We start from the raw sequence: 21,077 nt of genomic DNA, 5'->3' as shown, positions 1-21,077 counted from the left end.
TCTTTCACAGACAATAAAATTAAAAGAAAGTACGTCAAAAACGAATGTGCGTATGGACAATATTTATAGCCTAATATAAATGCAACTCATAAACGGAGCAAGATGGCTGATGACCGATATTCTGAGCTGTTTATGACGACGCAGGCAGAATGTCACTGGGTATCGAATCTCTACAAGCAGCAGTTTTTTTTTTGCTGCTTAATTCAAGCAAATAAAAGGTTCAAGTTAGCATAAAGAAAGTTTTCTCCGCCTCCGAGAGAGGGAGAGATGATCGAGGTGTTGAATTAGTCAATACTGTCATCTAGCGAACGTTTTATTGGTTAGAGAAGGTCTCAACTTATACGAATCGGGTTGTGGAAGTAGTGTCGGATTCCATTTTATCGGAAGTCGAAAGTGGGAGATAAAACTTGGACATTTCGGAGTTGGAATATCAGTCTTCTATAAATGACAAATGTAACGTGGGAAAATTATTTTTGGGGTTATTAACTCGGATATGTATTTGCAAAATTGAAATTTGATTGACTACTAGTACTAATAGTTACATAGAAAGGTAAGGTAAAATCAGTTGAAACAGAACTATGCTTTCCGTATTTTATTAGACCAATATATAAGAGATCTTGATAGGATGCGGTGCAAGGTGCAAGAATAAAAAAGAACAATGCTCATATATGGACGCAAAGCAAAATATGCAAATTCACACATTGGTGATCCAAAACTTCAAATCGGTTTTTGCTGTGCGCAAGAATTTTCTTAGTTCTCCCATCAAGGGCTTATTATCAGGAATCGTATATGACTCAGCCATACTGCAAAATAGTCCTAAATAGCATATGCATTCCTGAAAACAAATGAAAAATTCAGCAAAAGTCATTTTCTGTCAAGAGATTAATGCGATTGGTTGCAACTATTTCGTAATAATTGGCTGTAAAACCTTTTTATGACATCACAGAGTATCACTTAAAAATCTAAAAGCGACATTTTACAAGGTAAGCAACCTTCTACTAACATTTGCGTCGCGCACTCAGAATAATGGGCCGCAAAAGTAAAGTTATCGAAGTGACACAACATAGAAAGGGGTGGAGAATTACGAGAGAGGAAAGTTTTCTTGCAAGAACTCTTCTCAAGGTGAAAAATCTTTGTCTGAAGAAACAAAAAGAGGCAGAAAAACTGGTGAGTAGGCTACTAACAGAACTTCCATTGGATATGCCTAACGTTATAACTTTAGGATAATAAGAATAAGTTTGGGCGACAAAGCGTTGTACAGTCTACGCCTATAACTCCCTCCATGCACATACGGAGAAGAGCCTAACTGGCGAAAAGTGGGGTATCGTACTAAAAATGTGAAATTTGCTCAAAGCGAGGACATGCACACTTACCCTGAAACAAATGAGACTCCCCCAGTCTCCTCTGATCCGATTCATTGAAATGCCAGTCGACTGAATCGTACCATTCAGGAATTATGCCTGTTGACTCAAAACTTCAAGTCAATATGGCAAGAATTACAGCTAACCACTTGGGCCAGGAACTGAGGGAGTATTGGCAAGATGGGCAATAACTCTTTCTGGGTCTATGAGCTTCTCAGAATATTTGACAGCAGCAAGAATTGGTGCCTCCCCTGTTTTTGAGTATTAAAAAGACAGAGGGCCCGGAGTGCTCCAAAATTAAATCACTAGCATCCTAAGAACACTTCAGTTAGTTAACCTATTCTGGTAATAGGCAGAATCTTCCCATGAAATAGCTATGAAGTCTATTCTGAAAGCTTAGTTGCCTATAGGCAATTTTTTGCTGAATTTTTTTTATGATTTGACAATATAACTTAACTTTGGCAATAAAGCATTGATAAAGACGGGCGGCAGCTAGTCCAACGTTCGATATAAACTCCGCCATCTCACTGGCCTAAGCTGAGGGGAGTGCAGACGTTGTGAAAGCAGATAAATTAGCTGTTACACCTCGAAAATTTAGTGAAAATCTTCTGATGCATATTGTGGCGTTACTCTGTCACACCTGGGCAATACGATCAATAGACAAATTAATACTTTACACTACAGTTTAGTGACCATTAACAATAATCTCGCAATATCGATTCGTATACCTGGCTAGTATTTCAATTTAATTGGAACAAGTAATCACATGCAATCCACCTATACCCAGAAAAAGTTGATCGAAGCATCCACGGATATCAAACAAGGCAAGCAAAAGACGGTTCAGGTTATAGCGTAAATATATACTACTAAGTTACGCAACTGCAAAGAAATTATCTATTCGGGCTCAATCCATTCGGATAGGTACTTTGGTCTAGTAATTGAAAAATTTTCCTCATTGCACGAAAGTTTGATCACGTTATTATGAGTACTTCCGTGACTGCAAGCGGCAAGCAAATGAGGGACTGCGAATGAGTTGTTCTAGAACAGGGTCGTCCAATCCGTGACCCGCGGGCCACATGTGGCCCGACGAGGAGTTTCGAGTGGCCCGCGCTGTACTTTAGGAAATAAATAAAAAAAAATTGCGTAAAACTTTTATTTTTCAAGTGATGTAGTTAATATAAAGATTTAATACAAAAAATTTGTTCATTTTCCGGAAATGCGCTCTGCTAGCCCTTTCAAACGAGTGATGAGTGCCATTTTGAATCGAAACCAACTGGAAGATATCGATACTTGAATAGCCGCTTACACACGTGGGTCTTCTACTACTCTCTTTAACGTTATCTCATCTGTGAGACAATCTTCTTTTATTTTATCGCGTGGTCTCTCGTTCAAATGTACACCAACCAAGTATTACTTGGTCAAATCTGCTGGATGCATAAATGATAATTGCCAATGCTGTGTGTTTAGGCGTGGTATGTGCATGCATAAAATCCCTGATGTTTTGGCAATGAAGCAAAATATTGATGAGTTGAACTTTGGATTGCTTTGGCGCTTTGAATCCCCTGTGAGATCACTAATTTCTGACAGTCATATGAAAAATTGGCTTCGCATTGCTACTTCGTCCATTTCAGCGAATATTGAAATTTTGCCGAACTTCATACCAAAATATCTACGCGTAGAAATACCTTTGTTGACTCTACAGTATCTTCGTTTTTTTATTGTTCTTATTATTGAGAAAGTTTGATGCAAGGGTTTTGTTTGTTTTTTCATTAACTTTTAGTCAGTGTAGCAAAACTAGAAAATAATTACCATGTTAAGTGGCCCGCGCAATTATTAGTAAACTAAATGTGTCCCGTCGGCCAAAAAGGTTGGCCGACCCTGTTCTAGAATGTGAATTTGATGATAAAGCTTATATTTTAAAAATAGACGACAATATTACCCACCACTCATAGATGCCGATTGTCGTCGGTACGTCCGTTTTCTGCCGATACTGGGAAAATGCCAGGTTAAGCTAGTAATCAGGGATGTCCAACCTTTATGGCCGAAGGGCCACATGTAGTTTACAAATGATTGTGCGGGCCACTTGACATGGTGAAAAAATTGTACAAGTAAGCTCGTACAAGTAAGTGCTGTCAAATATTGAGGTCATGAAAACTGCCTCTTCTAGCTTCATAGAAAAAAGGCAGGAAAACAGATTGAAATGCATGGTAGACAATAAAAATATATTCAAATACCTCTCTCCAGCAATAACGCCCGCAAAGAGACCTAAAAAAAAAGACGTGATGCAATGCAAATCAAAATGATTCCCCCAGCAAATGGTCGGAGCACTCGGGTGTGCTGAATACATTGACATGGCATTTATTGCCGTAGACAAGGTTACCAGTAGGAACAGACCTCAGTCATTGTGGCGTACACCATATTTTGGGGGGGAGGATGAACTTGGACCGTTAACCTATGAACACGGTACCGTTATTGCCCTTAATATACACTACAGCAGTGGTTCCCAAACTTTTTAGAGTTGGGACCCACTATTTATTACCACAGCTTATGGCGACCCATTTAACTTTTTATGACATAACAAAGAACACAGCAATGGCTAATCATCGCAAAATTACCGTGTTTCTTCGAAAATAAGACCTGGCCTGAAAATAAGACCTAATTTGAATTTTAAAAATGATTTTAATTAAACCCACTCTTAAAATAAATTTAAAATGTGTGGGAGAGTAAAGGTTCAATGACTTGAGGTAGAGTGAAGTTTACACCACTTTTCAAGATTGTGTGATGTCACAATCACAATTATGATATTTGTCACTTGGTTTTTGTATAGGAAATACAAATAAAAACAATGGATGTCGGTTTTTATAAAATGTTCATTAAAAAATCTCGTGATTTTCTACAATGTAATTTTATTTTTGATAAATGAACACAAAAGACCTCTTCCAAAAAAAAACCATAGTGTTATTCTTCAAAAGAAAATAAATCTAAATCCCTTCTAAATTTCGGGGAAACACCGTAAGAAGTGCTGTACAGTGTACAAAACTGCTATGCGTAAAAAAGCCACATGGTCATTCTTTGTGTAGCAAATTTTTGTTCCTTTGTAAAAAGGAAACTTTCACGGATTAGAATTTAAATTTAATTTTTGTTTTTTTGAAGATTTACGTATTCGAGTCGCCACCAATCCTAATAACCAGTATAATTATTCAACATCTTTTCCCGACCCACTAAGATTCCTTTTACGACCCACCAGTGGGTCGCGACCCATAGTTTGGGAACCGCTGCACTACAGTGTTAGGTAATAGATGTTCTTTGTGTTAAAATCAATATTTGTCCTTAGTCTAATCTAAGAGTGACGAACCTACTCTAGGCTGCGGTCGCTGTTTCAGTTCCAGTCGAGATCTTACATACTGAGTTCTTAGTCATACTTTGAAACCCCTTTCCTAGAATATAAAAGGGTAGGGGGCACTTTTGACATTTAAAAAAGCAAACCATAAAAAAGACGTACTTGCGGACCTAGAAAGAGCAAAAATATGAACGAGTGATCATTGAAGAATGAATGACTCGCAATGGTGGACCCGGTGGTGGAGGAATCCAAGTGGTCCAAAATCCAGATTTTATGTTCTCAGTGATAGTGGTTTTGCTATTTTAATGTCTGCGGGCCTCGCGAGTCCCGAAGCTTGTACGAAAACTTGTACGCGACACAGGAGAAGAAATCACCTACATTTTGCTGCTGAATATAAATAAATAATTATGGGCTTTTTGCTTCATGAACTTTATGCGCAAATCAGTTTATTTTTTGGATTTACTTCCGATGTCAATTATAGTAAAAAACGAATGAATTTATGGTAATTGAACCACTTCGGCGCTACCACGCCTCACAAGGTTGGCGATTTGTGCTCTTCTATTTTAAATCTTCAACCATCACTTATATATATGTTTCATTTGTTGTTTTTTTTATTCGATATGAAACTATATAAATAAAATTAGATTTTGTTTGTTTTAAACAATAAGACACTTTGCGTGTGAAACGCGCTACATCTCAGAGTTAACAGTTTAAACGCTCTGTGCCAAGCTGGAATGCGAGTGCCCAGAAGGGCGTCTAAATTGGAAATTATCAACAAGTGTTAAGCCACTAGCACATTTTGACTTTGACATTTTGTGTTGTAGGCGGGTAAGTGTTTCATTTGGCAAAGAAATAAAATGTATACTTTCTTTTATCAGCTTACGTCTGTGCTGTTACAAATTTTATTTCCAATTTCCGGCCGCACAGAATTCAATCTGTGAATCCCCTTCTGACTTCAGGGAATCTCGACTAAAACTCAATAGTCTGTTTATGCTACTCCATTTCACAGTAGCGATGCTTACTGGAAATAAGTTCGATAATCATATTAAAATTGCTAAATAAGGATGAAGGATTGGATCTTTATGGTGCTCGCTAGTAGCAATTCTTTTAGTCCGTTCACACTCCCACATCGATGCAAACGACTTTGGCAGTTTTGACCACTTCTCACGTCTAAATGTCTGCCAGTAACTTTCTCACCTCCAATATTGGTACATTTGCCCAGTTAATTGTCCCGTGCCGTAAAGCTTTTGTCAATGCATTTTTAATAAAACGAACTATAAGGACAAACTGATATCTACTTCCAGAGGATTGTTGAAAAGCTGCAATTCTGGTTTCAGTGAATCAAAGTCAGCGAATCTGCTGTTAAACTCGTAAGTGATGTCCCCTGTTTGTCCTTCACCTAGGAATTTACAGCATGGAGGAAAATGAGTAGCATCATTTCTTTGTAAAGAAGTCGTGAGTAAAGGGTGTTTCTTGCGAAATTTTCAACGTGTCCAACCGATTCAAATATAGATTTTGTTTCCCACCTTGCAACTTCATGTATAAGATATTCAAGTGAATAGTAATATCAGTCAAGAATGCCAATGCACCAATAAACTTACCACCATTCAACTGAATCACGTATTCCGGAGTCCCTCCTATTTCATTCTGGACAAAATTGAACAATTCTTTTCTCAAAGAAAAAACATTTCACTGTTTTCCTGTATCTAATCATCGAATTTGAGAGAATAGTGGGGCGTCTTCATATTCTGCATCCACATCTTTAAGGAACTGGATAAACTCTCCATGTCTATAGGTCCTATTTCTCTCTTTTATGAAGTTGACTATATTTGCAACACTATTCATAATATCACTCATGTTCAAAAGTTTGGCACATAGTGCTTCCTAGTGAATGATGCAATGCGATGTTAGGCAGTCTACACCATTATCTTTTGGAATGCCCACCAGGCCATTTCTCCTCCCTGTCATTGCTTTGGCGCCATCTGTTGCAACACATGCATATTTCTCAAAACCTCGTTAGACATCAACGGCAGAAGCGAGGCTGTTATAAATGTCTAAGCGCTTTGTGGTCCCATGAATCGGAGCTGTCTTAAGCAGTTTTTCTCGAACAACAAAGTTTTCATCAATAATGCGGATGAAAATTAAGAGTTGACTGATGTCACTGATATCTGTACTATCGAGGCCAGAGAGAAGAACCTTCACTGCTGAACTTTTCAGTTGTAAAATTACATTTGTCACTCAATTCGACCGCTCTTCTCGTGACGGTATGACGAGATAAAGACACATTTCAAATATCTTTGGCAACTTTTTTTTTTCGAAAGACGAGGGATATTTTAACTGCACATTTTTTTTTATTCTCACCGTCACGATAAGACCTACCATGCTTGGCGATCGTTATTGCACCTTTACATGATGATGCTTTCAGGTTTGCGGTTGAATTATTCTTGGCTAATCTGACGATCATTTTTTTTGCTTCAAGAAGTTACCCTTTAGTTTTTTTTTAAATTGCTTTCTGAGAAGTACCGTGGTATTTCCCATTTCTTTTCTCGTTTGTGGTGTTGTAATGTCGCTTCTAATTCTACTTTTTCGTAAATATATAACTTGAAAACACACCAGACCCTGTGGTTTACCATTGTTATGGGCAAAGAAATACGTTTTTTTCCCAGATAACATCAAACTCTCTGTTTTCCTCTGTCTCCTTTCTTTTGACACTCATTTTATGATGAATTGTTCTATGACTAATTTTATACGCCTAGTGCTATCGTCGAAGAACAACCCGGTCCGTCTAAATTTGGATTTTGGGACCTAGCTAAAAAAAAACGGGATCGCGCGGCGCGAAGTCAGATCTCCGTTTCGTCTGCTGTCACATGGCTCACGCTTAAAAATAGAGGTGGGTGTTTCACTAAAATAATGGCACAAAGCTAGCGAAATTGAAATAAAAAGCGCGACTAATCTCATCGACCGCGCCCTCTCTTCGCAAGACAAATCATTCTACTTGCCTCTCCCCCCTCCCATTTTCTTTATTTCTTCTTGCAATCTTCCACTTATCGGAAAAATAATTTTCACTCGATATAGCTAGTGAAACTCAAAAATATTCCGCTAATAAATACAAATATCTGCCAATGGTTTAATGTACGCTTAAAAATTTCTCGAGCGCCAGGGTTTGGACCACCCTGGGTTATATCATAGCAGCGTTAGAGCACAACTTTCCTTGACACAAATTAACCCTCAATACTTCGCGCAATAATTTGGGGTTGGAAAAAGATTCCCGAATTCTTCCGTAATATATCTAGGTCGCATACTATGACCTCAAAATAAACAAATATTCTTTGTGTGACGTCACAGTGCTATTCGATAAAAGTCAAAATCCGAAAATATGCGAACATTATTTCGAACCTGCAATTGCGTCTAAAGCAAGGTAACATGGGTCGCAAAACTCGAGTTAAAGACTTTATATCGCATAGAAAAGGATGGAGAATAACGAGGGAGGAAAGTTTTCTTGCAAAAACTATTCTTAAATTGAAAAATCTTTGCCTGAAAAAGCAGAAAGAAGCTGAAAAAGAGGTGAGTACTTTGTAACGAAGCAGGCAGTTTTTCTTCCTTGTTGGACGATTTTCTACCTAATATCTTCATATGCAAGCGGTTATCCGAGTAGAAATCATCTATATACACTTAGTGAGGTGAATGGAAGTTATTGGATATCACGCGGATCAGTCAAAAACAGTAGCTAATGTGAGAAATAGCGCTAAAGAGCCCATATTTGGTTGCGTTCACGGAGTTTATCTTCCAAAAGGTTGCTCTGGTATTAGAGTTCAACTAAACTTCGCTTCTATTGTGAATTCTAACTGCCCGTAAAAAACCATTGGACGTCATGGAATCAAGCATCACTTCAAAGCGTGGGATCTCAATCCCATGAACGTCTTTAATTCCTTTTTATGTCTTTACACGTGTTCCGTTTTAAGTTACTGCTGACTTCCATCAGGTTACTAACTGGTAGCTTGTACGTTCTTGAATAGTGATTCGCTGTACGATTACATCATGGAGAGCTGGGAATATAAAGATGCTGAACCAGGAACTCAGCGTGAATTTTTTTATTTCAAAGACTAACGGATCACAAGTATCGATCCAAATCAGATTTGTTTTCATAAAAATGCGGATAGCCAGTGTAGAAATGACACATAATTTTTTTTTTTCTAGAAACAACGAGCATCAACATCTTGGGCAGATGATGGAGCAACATCATGTTGTTCATCTGCACCAAAACTTGGAAAAATTAAAGGAATTTATCATAGCATGGTATTATATTGTATAGCTATTTACCACGATTTTATTAGCCTATTTTATAAATCAAAATAAAGTCCGATCCCAGTAATTTATACCACATATGTTTCTATTTAGAAAATAGACGTAGGCCTACATAAGATTACGATCTTCCTCAGAAGATCTTTCATATAAAAGATCCTTTATAAAAGAAATGAATCTTTTATTCAGGTTGAATGCTGTTTTCCTCCCGGTGGACGATCGTTCGGAAGAAAAACCTGGGTAAGTTATTATATACGTGAACCTAAGTATTCAGTATCGAGAAATATTGCTAAGCCGTGGAGAATATTGCTGAACTCTCGTCATTATAAGGTTCTTCACATAGCTTCGACTAGTATTCTGGTGCATAATATTGAATCTCGATAGGTTGAACAAGCCTCTGACTGGTGCGGTATGAAAATGAAATCCCTTACCTGGAGAGAGCGATTTCTGTATGTGAAACTAATGGTATATATTTCACCCTTATTGTAGCCTACTCTTTTCCACAGAAAACTCGTGTTGAAGTTGTGGATATCAGACCTGAAAAACAATATAGAACCGTAGGAACACAGTATGAAATTCAATCTCAGCTGGTTGTTCCTGATCCTTCATCCAGGAAGAATAAGAGCGTCAGATTTTCGGTACGTATGCAAAAAATGTATGTCTATCAGTAATGATAATATTCTTTGTCGGAGGCTATTCGAACCTTGACTGACGGCTCCATACGCCTCATTCAAACTTATATTCTAAACAACGATGTTGTTATTCAGTCATCATATTATGTCTATGACGTTACATAAATTTGTTTTATTAGTTTTATAAACATTTTAAAAACTACATTTCAGGTAACGATAATCCAAGTAAGTGGGGAACCTATTTCATAAAAGTTCTCTCAAATATTAGGCTCATACTGAGAGAAAATTTCCATTGTTTTGTTTAAAGTGGGTGTCTGTTACGTACGTTATTCGAATTTATATTATTGATCAACATCACCATTCATAGAATATTATTTTACCTATATGTGATGCATGATTTTAATCGTTGTTTTTGCAATTGCAGAATGACCTCAGGACGAGATATTACATTCCATCTCCGGTAAGTTTATAACTGAAAATACTCGATATACCAGCTAATTGAGTAATATTACCCATTGTGATTCTGTTATACAGTTCAGAATACAAGACTATAAACAGGATTATCATACCAGGGAAGGTTTCGTCGGGTTGCGTTTTGTGACTAATACTCAAATGGTCTTTGGCATTGCCACCACACGAAACCCAGGTTATGTAGTTGTTACCCGTTTAGCCGTTACCCGTCAAAGCTATATTCTGGTGATGGTCCTTATTGCAATATGGTACTCTTCCGTGGGCTTATTCCTTTTCTGTTCATCCGTTCTGTCCATGGTAGTGAAGTCGTCGAAAATTTACAATCGGGCCCGATTTCTGACTTCGGGTTGTAAAAATTCTGACTCAGGCTCCAGCTCCAAATTCACGAAAAAATTAAATTTAGGTAACAAAATTGCTAGGTTTCTCCAATAGACTGTTATGGACAATTAGTAAACTTAACGCTCTTTGAGTTTCTGTAAAGTACTTCCTTATTATCATTGAAAATCTGGAATTCCAACCGCGGGGAAATTAGGAATTTTGGCTCCAATTACCAGGTGCTTGAAAATACATATCATGGAACAAGTTAAAGCATGCCAAACTCCAATTCCACGCCCCAATCCTGATAATCTGCTCTTTGCTAAATAATATTGCATGACTGCTAAGATGACGCGGTCTGGCTAAAAAACTAACTAAGTGTAAACTAAACGGATATCTCGACAATATTACGATTTAGTGTCAGTAAATAAATGCACTCGGAGATATATTAGTTTTTAAATGCCGGCAGAAACGCACGGCATTTTTTAATTATGCTTTGTTTCAGCCCCCGCATCGTTGTGAAAGTGAGGACAGCTTGGCAAAATTCATTGATCCGGTAACGTAAAATTCCTCTGTTGTTATCACAGCTAGCTTATATATAGTTATATACCAAAAGCTGGTCGCAAAAATGTTAGTGTTGAATTTGCTAGTGTTGAATAAACCTTTTTGTTGTCGGTCTCCTTTCTCAGCAAAACAAGAGAGCAACAATGAGATTGTCATTGTCATCAGTTTTAGGTTCTTTGAGTTGGAATGCTGTTTATACAATCGCAGATAAATGGTTGTTGCTAAAGTCGTTGCCGTTATAAACAACAACACATTACTCATTCCTAGTTGGATGCGATCGCTATAATGTCGGTGTTCTTGGAATTACCGAAAACTTTGAATGCAGTTGAAGCAAGAATAATATTTGAAATATCTTTTATTTATAGGAATATCTGGATGATGAATACGATGATTGGGGTGTACAAAATGAGGTAGGTATTTAAAACATGTGTTATGATTCAAAAAAAGCCTGAGCGATAATCAGTGAATAAAAAATGAGCTATCTTTTCGATACGATACGACTGTTAATTTCACTTTTTTCTTGAACTAAAAATATTAGGTTGGATCGTTTTATAGTATAAATGCCAAAACTACCAAAATTAGCCTAATTGGCTAGGGTTTCACCGTCAAAAATATTCTAAAAATAACAGCAAGATCTAACTTCGTTCGGATAGTTTTTACTAGATAGTTTCATTCAATGAGAGATATTCTGAATACTTGTTAAAAACTGTAATACTTGGGGTTGAACGATATGGCTGGAGGTGGTAACCTCAGTCGCTACCAAAGGCTACACGGTTGGGATAATGACCTGACTGCTTTTTGATCACCTCGCCGGTGTGATAAGTATAATCTACGTAACCTCTGAGATACCACATACATGAAGAAAAGCCAATTTACAGACCATATGTCTGAATTTGTATGTTCTTATTCAGGCGAATTGTCCATGGCTTCGTAAGATTAAGGCGTTCTGGGTACCGCTGGATATAGAAGAAGACACCAATTACATCTGTCAAGCCATACCAGCACCTTTGAGGATTTATGCTGTAAGACGTCGCTATCAGATGCAGCAGAGGAAAAAAGCGCTGGTTGGTCAATTACAATTTTTATTATTTACTCCTACCCCAGAAAGATGGCTGTTTAGTATAGATTAAACCACTGGAATATTTTTATATTTTTTTTCTGTTTAGTCTAGTCGCGCTTTGCATTATATTATGTGTCTTATTAAATACATAGCCTATAGTCAAGAATTTTGGTGACAAATACACTTCTTAAGAAATACCTTGTGTCAGGAAAACGGAATCCGTTTCGGCAAATCTAGATTTCAAAGTATAATGATTATTTTTTTGATTGGTCACGTGGTCTAAATAGTCGGAAATTTTCTACTTAATATTATTTTTTTAATTTCAGGAGGAAGAAAAGAATAAGAATATCGTGGTGAGTGAATGTTTTTTTTCGGCGTTAGTGGATCGTTTTTGAAATTCGGAAAATTGAAATTACGACAGTGTCCGACACAAATCCGTAAACCACTAGTCACAACTACTGCTGGACGTTTTCGAATATCTAATGATTTCAAAATTGAATCGAATTTTTTTTTTTTTGAATCGAATCTCGAATACGAAAATATTGTAATTTATAAAACGACGTTATTGTACTTGACTTTTTTTTATTGTAATGGCTACCCCGGACACATAAATAATGCAAATATTAAATCCATCGTTCAGTCTGTTCACTCTATTGTCACACACAATAAGAAACATGTTTTTCATCACTAACTTACCAGGTAGAAAAGACTCTTATGACAGAATTGCATTCCAAGGAGCGCGAGTCTTAGGCACGTTTCGGACATTTCGCAGATAGAATTGAAAGAAAAACAGCGACCGAACCGTTCCAACGTGATAAGTTAAAAAATTTGAGGGGCTCTTCTCGGTCTTTGTCGAACAAAAACACAAGATGGCGGCAATTTGAAATTTTCACTTGAACCGACGAATAATTTATTATTCGATTCATGGCTGGGAATTCTCAAATAGGGAATTCTGAAATTTCTAATTGCCAAGTTAAACCGCAACCGCCAGTGGGTCCGGATTTTAAAGAAACTTGAAGATCTAAAAGCGTTTCAAGCTACGAAAAATTGCTATGTAGGAGAAACAGAAAAGGGTTATTTTCTACATTTTAAAAGGGGAGGGGGAGGAGTTCTGGGCCCCAACCGAGTCCCACCGCCCCCCTCCCTATTTAACTTATTTTCTGTTTGTTTATGTAAATCTTTGCATTCTATTTACAGAGAGAGTATGAATGCCAACTCTTGATGAACAGAATGATTTATCAACTTGAAAGTGAGGAATACGGTTTCGGGGGAGTTCTCAGTCGGGATATTGTTCCAAAAATTGATGCGGTACTTTCATATTCCTCATTTCATTTATTGTCATAGTTTTTTTTTAAACTTTTCAGATCAGGTAAAAGCGTAGCAAGCAGTTTCAACGAATATTAATATTTTTCAACTATTAGGTGTCCTAATGCGTAGGCGTACAAGACTATGTTTGTTCGAGTTTTCCGCCCTTTCCAAAGAGTTTCTGAAATATTCACAAAAATTGCGAAAGATTTTAATTCTTCTAGCTTTTTGCCCGAAAATTTATTTGAATCGTTTGTTCGCCGTTTGCGATTTTCAGTGATTTTTCCAATTTTAGTTGCCTGCTCTCAAAACTAGTATAAATAATTTAACATACAGTGCTGATCCTTGCTTACTTTTCCCCGTTTTGCAGAAACGACGAGAGCTCATGGCTCTCGCCACCGAACCGAAGCCGGAGAAACCAAAAGACGACTAAGAGGGGTCGTCACGAGGGGGGTGGGGGGAAGCGCTGGGGGCTAAAAGCGCAAATTATTTCAATGGTGCACTGGACGAGACACTGTAAGTAAATTGATTAATTAGATATAGCAGTTATTTAGGACAAGTTTATTTATCACAGAGGAATATATTGTTTGTGTATATTGCATTATCCATATTATCAAAAATATGAAGTAAAGAACGTGATATGAAATATAATATTCAAATGATAACTATTCTTAGCAGTAAGGTCAATTTACAAACATAAGGAACAACAAATATTTTATGTATTTCTAATTTTTTTTTTGGTTTACTATTTATAGATATTTCTCACAGTATGAATAATGAGACTTGGGAATATCACATAAAGCTCAATTCATCTGCTGCAGGAACTAAAAACTAGTGATACCAGTCACCATTACAAGCTCTGTAAAGGAGTTTCAGGCATGCGAAACAAAGTATATGCATTGTCAGATACCGTGATCGCACAGCCTTGGTACGTATACATATCTTCATTAAGAAAATGCTCATGTTAAGGTTTCATGCAGCTCCCATTGTGAAGCTCTTGCCCCAACGAAACACAGCGCTATTGGCAAATTTTGTTTTGCATTAGAGTATAAAACGTTAGTTTACACGAGGAAATTATAGTCGATACGCCTAGCTTTATTACGCCTTTTCATTTCTATATATATAAACAGTAATAGACAGTAATAATAATAAATATAATAAATAGTATACTATTTATTCGCCACTTTATTGACAAAATATTTAGCGATGAAACATTTCAAACACGGATAATATAGTACAAACTGCAGAGTCATGTGCTTAAAATCATATACTTTTTTAATTAGATACTAAGAAATGTATTCATATTTCATACTCCTTATATTTAATGAGCCATTGAACTAATGCCTGCGCCTGGCGTACCTTGCGATGTTGATGAATTTGTTCAATACTGATCCTAGCATAAAATTTTTGTATTTTGTAGAAACGGCCAGAGCTTATGTCGCTCGTCACTGAACATCCCTTGAATAAAAAGCGACCAAGGGGGTCGTCAGCAGGGTGATGTTTCAGAGCGAGGGTTCAAGTTCATCGGAATAGTGCTCCGTAGGGTATGTGTGAGTATAGTAATTAAGTACATTTATATAATAATAAAATAAGCAACCGTTGTAAGGTAACAAAACAACGGAGCAATTTTTTTTTGTCACTCATTGTACTGAACATTATTTTTTTTTTAGCAACACAGGTGAATCTGTAAAAGATATTGAGGCATGCCGAGAGTAATGAGAAAATGTTATGCGATTTTATCGTGTTTCTTGTTCACTATTTCAGATATTTTTTGCAGTGTGAACAATCAGATTTGGGATTGTGACAACTCATCTGATGCATTACAAAGCTCTGTAAGGGGGTTTCAGGCATGCGAAACTCGGTGTGCAGTAACATTGAGAGGCACCGTGTAGCACAGCCTTGGTACGTACACATGTCTTCATCAAGAAAATACCAATGTAGATCAACTTGAAGATCCCGTTGTTGAGCGTATACAATACCCTGGTGTTCACCTGGAAATTATATTTGTTACTCCTAGCGTAGCTGGCGCACTAACACCTTTGGATTTACAAAATATGCCGGATATTATATATTCATTCGCCCCTTAAATTTGAGATTTACTGCAATTTTTCCGGGGAACATTCACCCAAAACAGGCCAAGTTTTTTTTATGTCCGTGTACGTTAACTATTCTGCTTCTTGGCGGTGAAATATTTCAAACAGGGATAATATCGTACAAAATGATGAGTCACGTGTTTCTTATGAATTACATTTTATTAGAGATGTTTTCCTTTTCCATAGTTATGCAAGTCACTGAGTTAGGACGAAGGGTCGGCCTGGCGTACTTTTCTATGTTCACGAATCTTTAAAGTACCAAACCCAGCATAATTTTTTTTGTATTTTGTAGAAACCCTCAGAGCACATGTCACTCGTCACTGAACTTCTCTCGAATCAACCAGAAGACGACTGAGGGGGTCGTCATCAGGAGAGAGGGATTTAGTGAGTGATTCCGAGCAAGGGATCAAAATATACTGGATCGGTGCATTAGAAGATATACGTAAGTAAATTACGCAATTATATTTTAAATAGTTACGAAGACGATAATGAATTTCGATATTCATCTTACATATATCTAGAACAGAACATTCATCTAATAAAGTCTCGGAGTACAAGTTCGGATATATAAACAATTTTCAAGCGTCGCAAATGCTGCTTGAATATTATCTATTTTGGCTCTCACTACAGGGAAAACCACAAAAGGTATTGTCGTATTCATGCGTGATTATTATAATAAGGGACAATGTATATCTTTTCATAATGCCATTAGATTAAGTTGCAGGATTGGGTGAGTGCATACAAAAATGAATGCGAGTATAAATATAAAGCAGTAACTTGCATATACTTAAGAATAAACGTATATTTTTTGCGATACAATTTTTTTTCATGTAATTGAAAAACAAATGTCAGGTAGTCACTAATGTATGCGAACCTTCTCTATAGACTGCTCATTCCGTACAGCCTGGGTGGGGTTTGGGTACTAAGTTTGAACAAGAGATGGACAATCTCGTGAGAAAATTACTGGAGCACAAAGTGCAACTTTTACGTTTTTCCACTCAACAGGATTTTGTATTATCGAGGCCCATTTTCCATTCAATCATCTGACTCATTATTGCCGTTGTTATCAAAACTGACCCGCTTTTCAAGTGGTTAGGGGGCGTAAATTGTCTTGCTTTAAAAAGACATCGTTCGACAACCGACATTACGGTTCGTCTATATTTATCTTGTCACATTAACGCTTCTATAGATTTGCAAATCCGCCGCCAGAGTCCTGGACTACAATAAATCTCGGTAGAGATAGATGGGAGAACGTGTGCAAGCATCCGGATGCGCGCGGAATACACAGGTTTGATACATCATGTCTGATCATTTGTTAGGCAATCGACATTACGGTTCGTCTTAATTACTTATCTTGTCACACTTATGTTTCTATAGATCTGCAAAACTGGTGCCAGTGTCCGCGACTACAATAAATCTCGGCAGAGATAGATGAGAAGATGCGTGCCATCATCCGAATGCGCATGGCTGGACACAGGTTTGTTACAGCATGTCTAATCATCTGTGAGGCTATCGATATTACGGTTCGTCTATTTATACTTATCTTGTCACACTAACGCTTCTATAGATTTGCAAATCCGCCGTCAGAGTCCTGGACTACAATAAATCTCGGCAGAGATAGATGAGAAGATGTGTACAAGCATCCGAATGCACACAGCAGGACACAGTTTCGGTACAGCATGTCTGATCATGTTAGGTTATCGACATTAGGGTTCGTTAATATTTATCTTATCACAATTATGCATCCTTAGATTTGCCAAACCGGCGTCAGAGTCCTCGGCTACAATAAATCTCGATAGAGATAGATGAGAAGATGTTTGCAAGCATCCGGATGCACACGGCAGGACACAGGTTTGGTACAGCATGTCTGATAATTTGTGAGGCTATCGACATTACGGTTCGTATATACGAGACTTATCTTAACACACTTCTGCTTCCATAGATTTGCAAAACCCGCGCCAGTGTCCTCGGCTACAATAAATCTCGGTAGAGATAGATGAGAAGATGTGCTCAAGCATATGGACACAGGTTTGTTACAGCATGACTAATCATCCGTGAGGCTATTGACATTACGGTTTGTATATACTTATTTTGTCACACTTATGCTTCCATAGATTTGCAAATCCGGTGCCAGTGTCCTCGACTACAATAAATCTCGATAGAGATAGATGAGAAGATGTTTGCAAGCATCCGGATGCACACGGCAGGACACAGGTTTGGTACAGCATGTCTGATAATTTGTGAGGCTATCGACATTACGGTTCGTATATACGAGACTTATCTTAACACACTTCTGCTTTCATAGATTTGCAAAACCCGCGCCAGTGTCCTCGGCTACAATAAATCTCGGTAGAGATAGATGAGAAGATGTGCTCAAGCATATGGACACAGGTTTGTTACAGCATGACTAATCATCCGTGAGGCTATCGACATTACGGTTCGTATATACTTATTTTGTCACACTTATGCTTCCATAGATTTGCAAATCCGGTGCCAGTGTCCTCGGCTACAATAAATCTCGGTAGAGATAGATGGGAGGATGTGTGCAAGCAACCGGATGCGCGAGGAAATACACAGGTTTGATACATCATGTCTGATCATTTGTTAGGCAATCGACATGACGGTCCGTCCTAATTACTTATCTTGTCACTCTTATGTTTCTATAGATTTGCAAAACTGGCGTCAGTGTCGGCGACTACAATAAATCTCGGCAGAGATAGATGACAAAGCATCTGGATGCAAACAGCGGGACACAGGTTTGTTACAGCACGTCTAATCATCTGTGAGGCTATCGACATTAGGGTTCGTATATACTTATCTTGTCACACTTATGCTTCCATAGATTCGCAAAACCGGTGCCAGAGTCCTCGACTATAATAAATCTCGGCAGAGATAGATGACAGGATGTGTACAAGCATCTGCTTGCACACAGCGGGACACAGGTTTGGTACGACATGTCTGATCATTTGTTAGGCCATCGACATTATGGTCCGTCTATAATTACTTATCTTGTCACACTTATGCTTCCATAGATTTGCAAATCCGGTGCCAGTGTCCTCGACTACAATAAATCTCGGCAGAGATAGATCAGAACATGCGTACCATCATCCGAATGCACATGGCAGGACATAGGTTTGTTACAGCATGTCTAATCATCTGTGAGGCTATTGACATTACGGTTCGTCTATTTATATTCATCTTTCGTCACACTAACGCTTCTATAGATTTGCAAATCCGCCGCCAGAGTCCTGGACTACAATAAATCTCGGCAGAGATAGATGAGAAGATGTGTGCAGGCATCCAGCAGGACACAGTTTTGGTACAGCATGTCTGATCATTTGTTAGGTTATCTACATTAGGGTTCGTTAATATTTATCTTGTCACACTTATGCTTCCAAAGATTCGCCAAACCGGCGCCCGAGTCCTCGGCTACAATAAATTTCGACAGAGATAGATCAGTAGATGCATGCAAGCATTCTGTTGCATACGGCGCAACACCGGTTCGGTACAGCATGTCTGATTGTTTGTAAGGATATCGCCATTATAGCATATCAATACTTATCTTGTAACACTTATACTTCCATAGATTTGCAAAACTGGCGCCAGAGTCATCGACTACAATAAATCTCGGCAGGGATAGATCAGAAGATGTGTGCAAGCACCCGGCAGGACACAGGTTCGGTACAGCATGTCTGATTATTTGTGAGGCTATCGACATTACGATTTATCCATATATACTTATCTTGTAACACTTATGCTTCCATATAGACTTGCAAAACTGGCGCCAGAGTCCTCGACTACAATAAATCTCGGCAGAGATAGATCACTATCAGAAGATGCGCGCAAGCTACCGGCAGGACACAGTTTCGGTACAGCATGTCTGATTATATGTGAGGCTATCGACATTACGATTCATCTATACTTATTTTGTCACACTTATGCTTCCATATAGATTTGCAAACTGGCGCCAGAGTCCTTGACTACAATAAATCTCGACAGAGATAGATCAGAAGATGCGCGCAAGCATCCGGCAGGACACAGGTTCGGTACAGCATGTCTGATCATTTGTGAGGCTAATATATACAATCTAGGTTCATCACCCTAGCGCTCACGACCTGAAAGGATGAAATGTCTGTTTCACAAACATGTCTCATATCAAGCGATTACGAATTATTTTATTGTACAGAAATTGTGAAATTGCGTTGAAAATAAAGAAGTTTGAAAGATGTTAAACTAAAGTAATGATTTGTGGTGTTTACAAATTGCACCAAATGAAAATCATCGGAGAATTTTGCCCTCAGCATGCAATTTCAGTTTACAAACGACTTACAGTTTAGCAGTTCCAGTGCGTCTGAACGTCCATGAAAAACATTTTTGTGCTGTTGCCCTATATTCATCACATTCTTACTTCCATTTTCCTACATTTCTAAAATTTTGTGTTTTTATCATTCAATTCGCGAGTTTTTTTCACCATATCTGTCGATTATAAACGAGGCCAGCACTCTCAACTAAATAACTCTTTCAGTACATAGTATATTAATGATATATACTATTTTTTTTTTCAATTTTCAGGTGCAGCGTTCAGATATACTGTTGTATTTTCTCAGACAGTGAAGGAGACGACAAGAACTGTGGTTATCGATGATTCGACTCTCAGCAATTTGCTCAAATTAAAAACATTTATCGTATAGACTATAGAGTTTAGTTCTGTACACTTTGTCATCTTTTTATATGTTTTATTTAAAACCCTTTTCCAGCGGCTAAGCTCATATGAGAGAATATTTACGCTTAATTTTGTGCTCGGTAAACTACTGTTAATATCGCTCTTAGCTCTTTGTTGACTTTATCGCCTGATATGAGAGAAGCGATGGAACCTTCCAGCCGTGACGCATCGTGCGAATTCTATAAATAGCGTGGATTTCAAAATCGCCTGTCAGACGTCTGAAAATGTCGACTCAGCTCAGACAGGAAATACTCCTTTATAATGACTTATTGTTGGTTTAGCATGTATTTTCAGACATATATACTATCCCTGACCATCCCTGGCGCTGTGTTGTTTTGATAAATATGATTTTGACTGCTCCATAGTTGGCAGAAGTATGGAGATTTTTTGTAGTTAAAAAAAACGTAAAATTAATGGTAATTTTAACGCGTAAATGCGCGTATGGGATTGTTTACGCCGTTCTACGCGCATTTCCGTCGAAAAAATTTAATTTTTTTGCGTTGGGGGTGGTCTGTGCAGTAATAATAAGAGCTGTGACGTCATCAAAATCAGTAATTTTAGCCTTGAACTTGATACACCTGTAGATACAATTGTGAATTTCAGAGTAATAACCATTTATGCTATAATAGGCGTTTCGGTGATGTTGTGTTAGGAAAAACTTGACGAAAACGTTGAAAAAAAAATTAATTAATTAGGAATTAATTATTAACCCTCTACTGTACACAGAATTTCTAAAAGTCTAATTTATTTTTAGAAATTTTTGAGATATTTTTGCAAAAAAATTTTTTTTTCGGAGTGTAATTTAAAGATATATTGCTGAATAGAACTCTAGCACACGCTTTTAAAAATCCATAAGAGAAGCTTTAGGGCTTAGTGGTTGACAAAAAAAATAACTTTAAAAATACCATGTC

The 21,077-nt window shown here is 37.6% G+C and overlaps 1 protein-coding gene across 6 annotated transcripts; it reads left to right on the top strand.

Moving 5' to 3' along the window:
* Positions 1-1,010: 1,010 nt before the first annotated feature.
* LOC120346646 (uncharacterized) lies at positions 1,011-20,181 on the top strand. 6 transcript variants are annotated; one of them, XM_078115521.1, is made up of 32 exons: positions 1,011-1,167; positions 8,899-8,997; positions 9,193-9,243; positions 9,510-9,641; positions 10,060-10,095; positions 10,927-10,977; positions 11,351-11,395; positions 11,897-12,049; positions 12,372-12,398; positions 13,243-13,353; positions 13,721-13,866; positions 14,106-14,278; positions 14,771-14,894; positions 15,128-15,252; positions 15,736-15,885; positions 15,965-16,088; positions 16,633-16,731; positions 16,821-16,920; positions 17,011-17,115; positions 17,195-17,294; positions 17,386-17,471; positions 17,558-17,657; positions 17,749-17,834; positions 17,921-18,020; positions 18,110-18,199; positions 18,286-18,385; positions 18,476-18,575; positions 18,668-18,762; positions 19,030-19,119; positions 19,212-19,312; positions 19,396-19,484; positions 20,016-20,181. In XM_078115521.1, the coding sequence occupies exons 1-11, from the start codon at positions 1,027-1,029 to the stop codon at positions 13,781-13,783; spliced, it is 909 nt and encodes a 302-aa protein (XP_077971647.1). In that variant the 5' UTR covers positions 1,011-1,026; the 3' UTR covers positions 13,784-13,866; positions 14,106-14,278; positions 14,771-14,894; positions 15,128-15,252; positions 15,736-15,885; positions 15,965-16,088; positions 16,633-16,731; positions 16,821-16,920; positions 17,011-17,115; positions 17,195-17,294; positions 17,386-17,471; positions 17,558-17,657; positions 17,749-17,834; positions 17,921-18,020; positions 18,110-18,199; positions 18,286-18,385; positions 18,476-18,575; positions 18,668-18,762; positions 19,030-19,119; positions 19,212-19,312; positions 19,396-19,484; positions 20,016-20,181. The 6 variants fall into 6 exon arrangements, with proteins under 6 accessions (XP_077971647.1, XP_077971644.1, XP_077971645.1 ...); XM_078115518.1 differs by having other exon boundaries at positions 18,286-18,390; XM_078115519.1 differs by having other exon boundaries at positions 15,115-15,252; positions 18,286-18,390.
* Positions 20,182-21,077: the final 896 nt, after the last annotated feature.

The sequence above is a fragment of the Styela clava genome, chromosome 8 (genome assembly GCF_964204865.1).
Source record: "Styela clava chromosome 8, kaStyClav1.hap1.2, whole genome shotgun sequence".
Taxonomy (NCBI): Eukaryota; Metazoa; Chordata; class Ascidiacea; order Stolidobranchia; family Styelidae; genus Styela; species Styela clava.
This window is presented reverse-complemented; position numbering and strand designations above follow the sequence as displayed.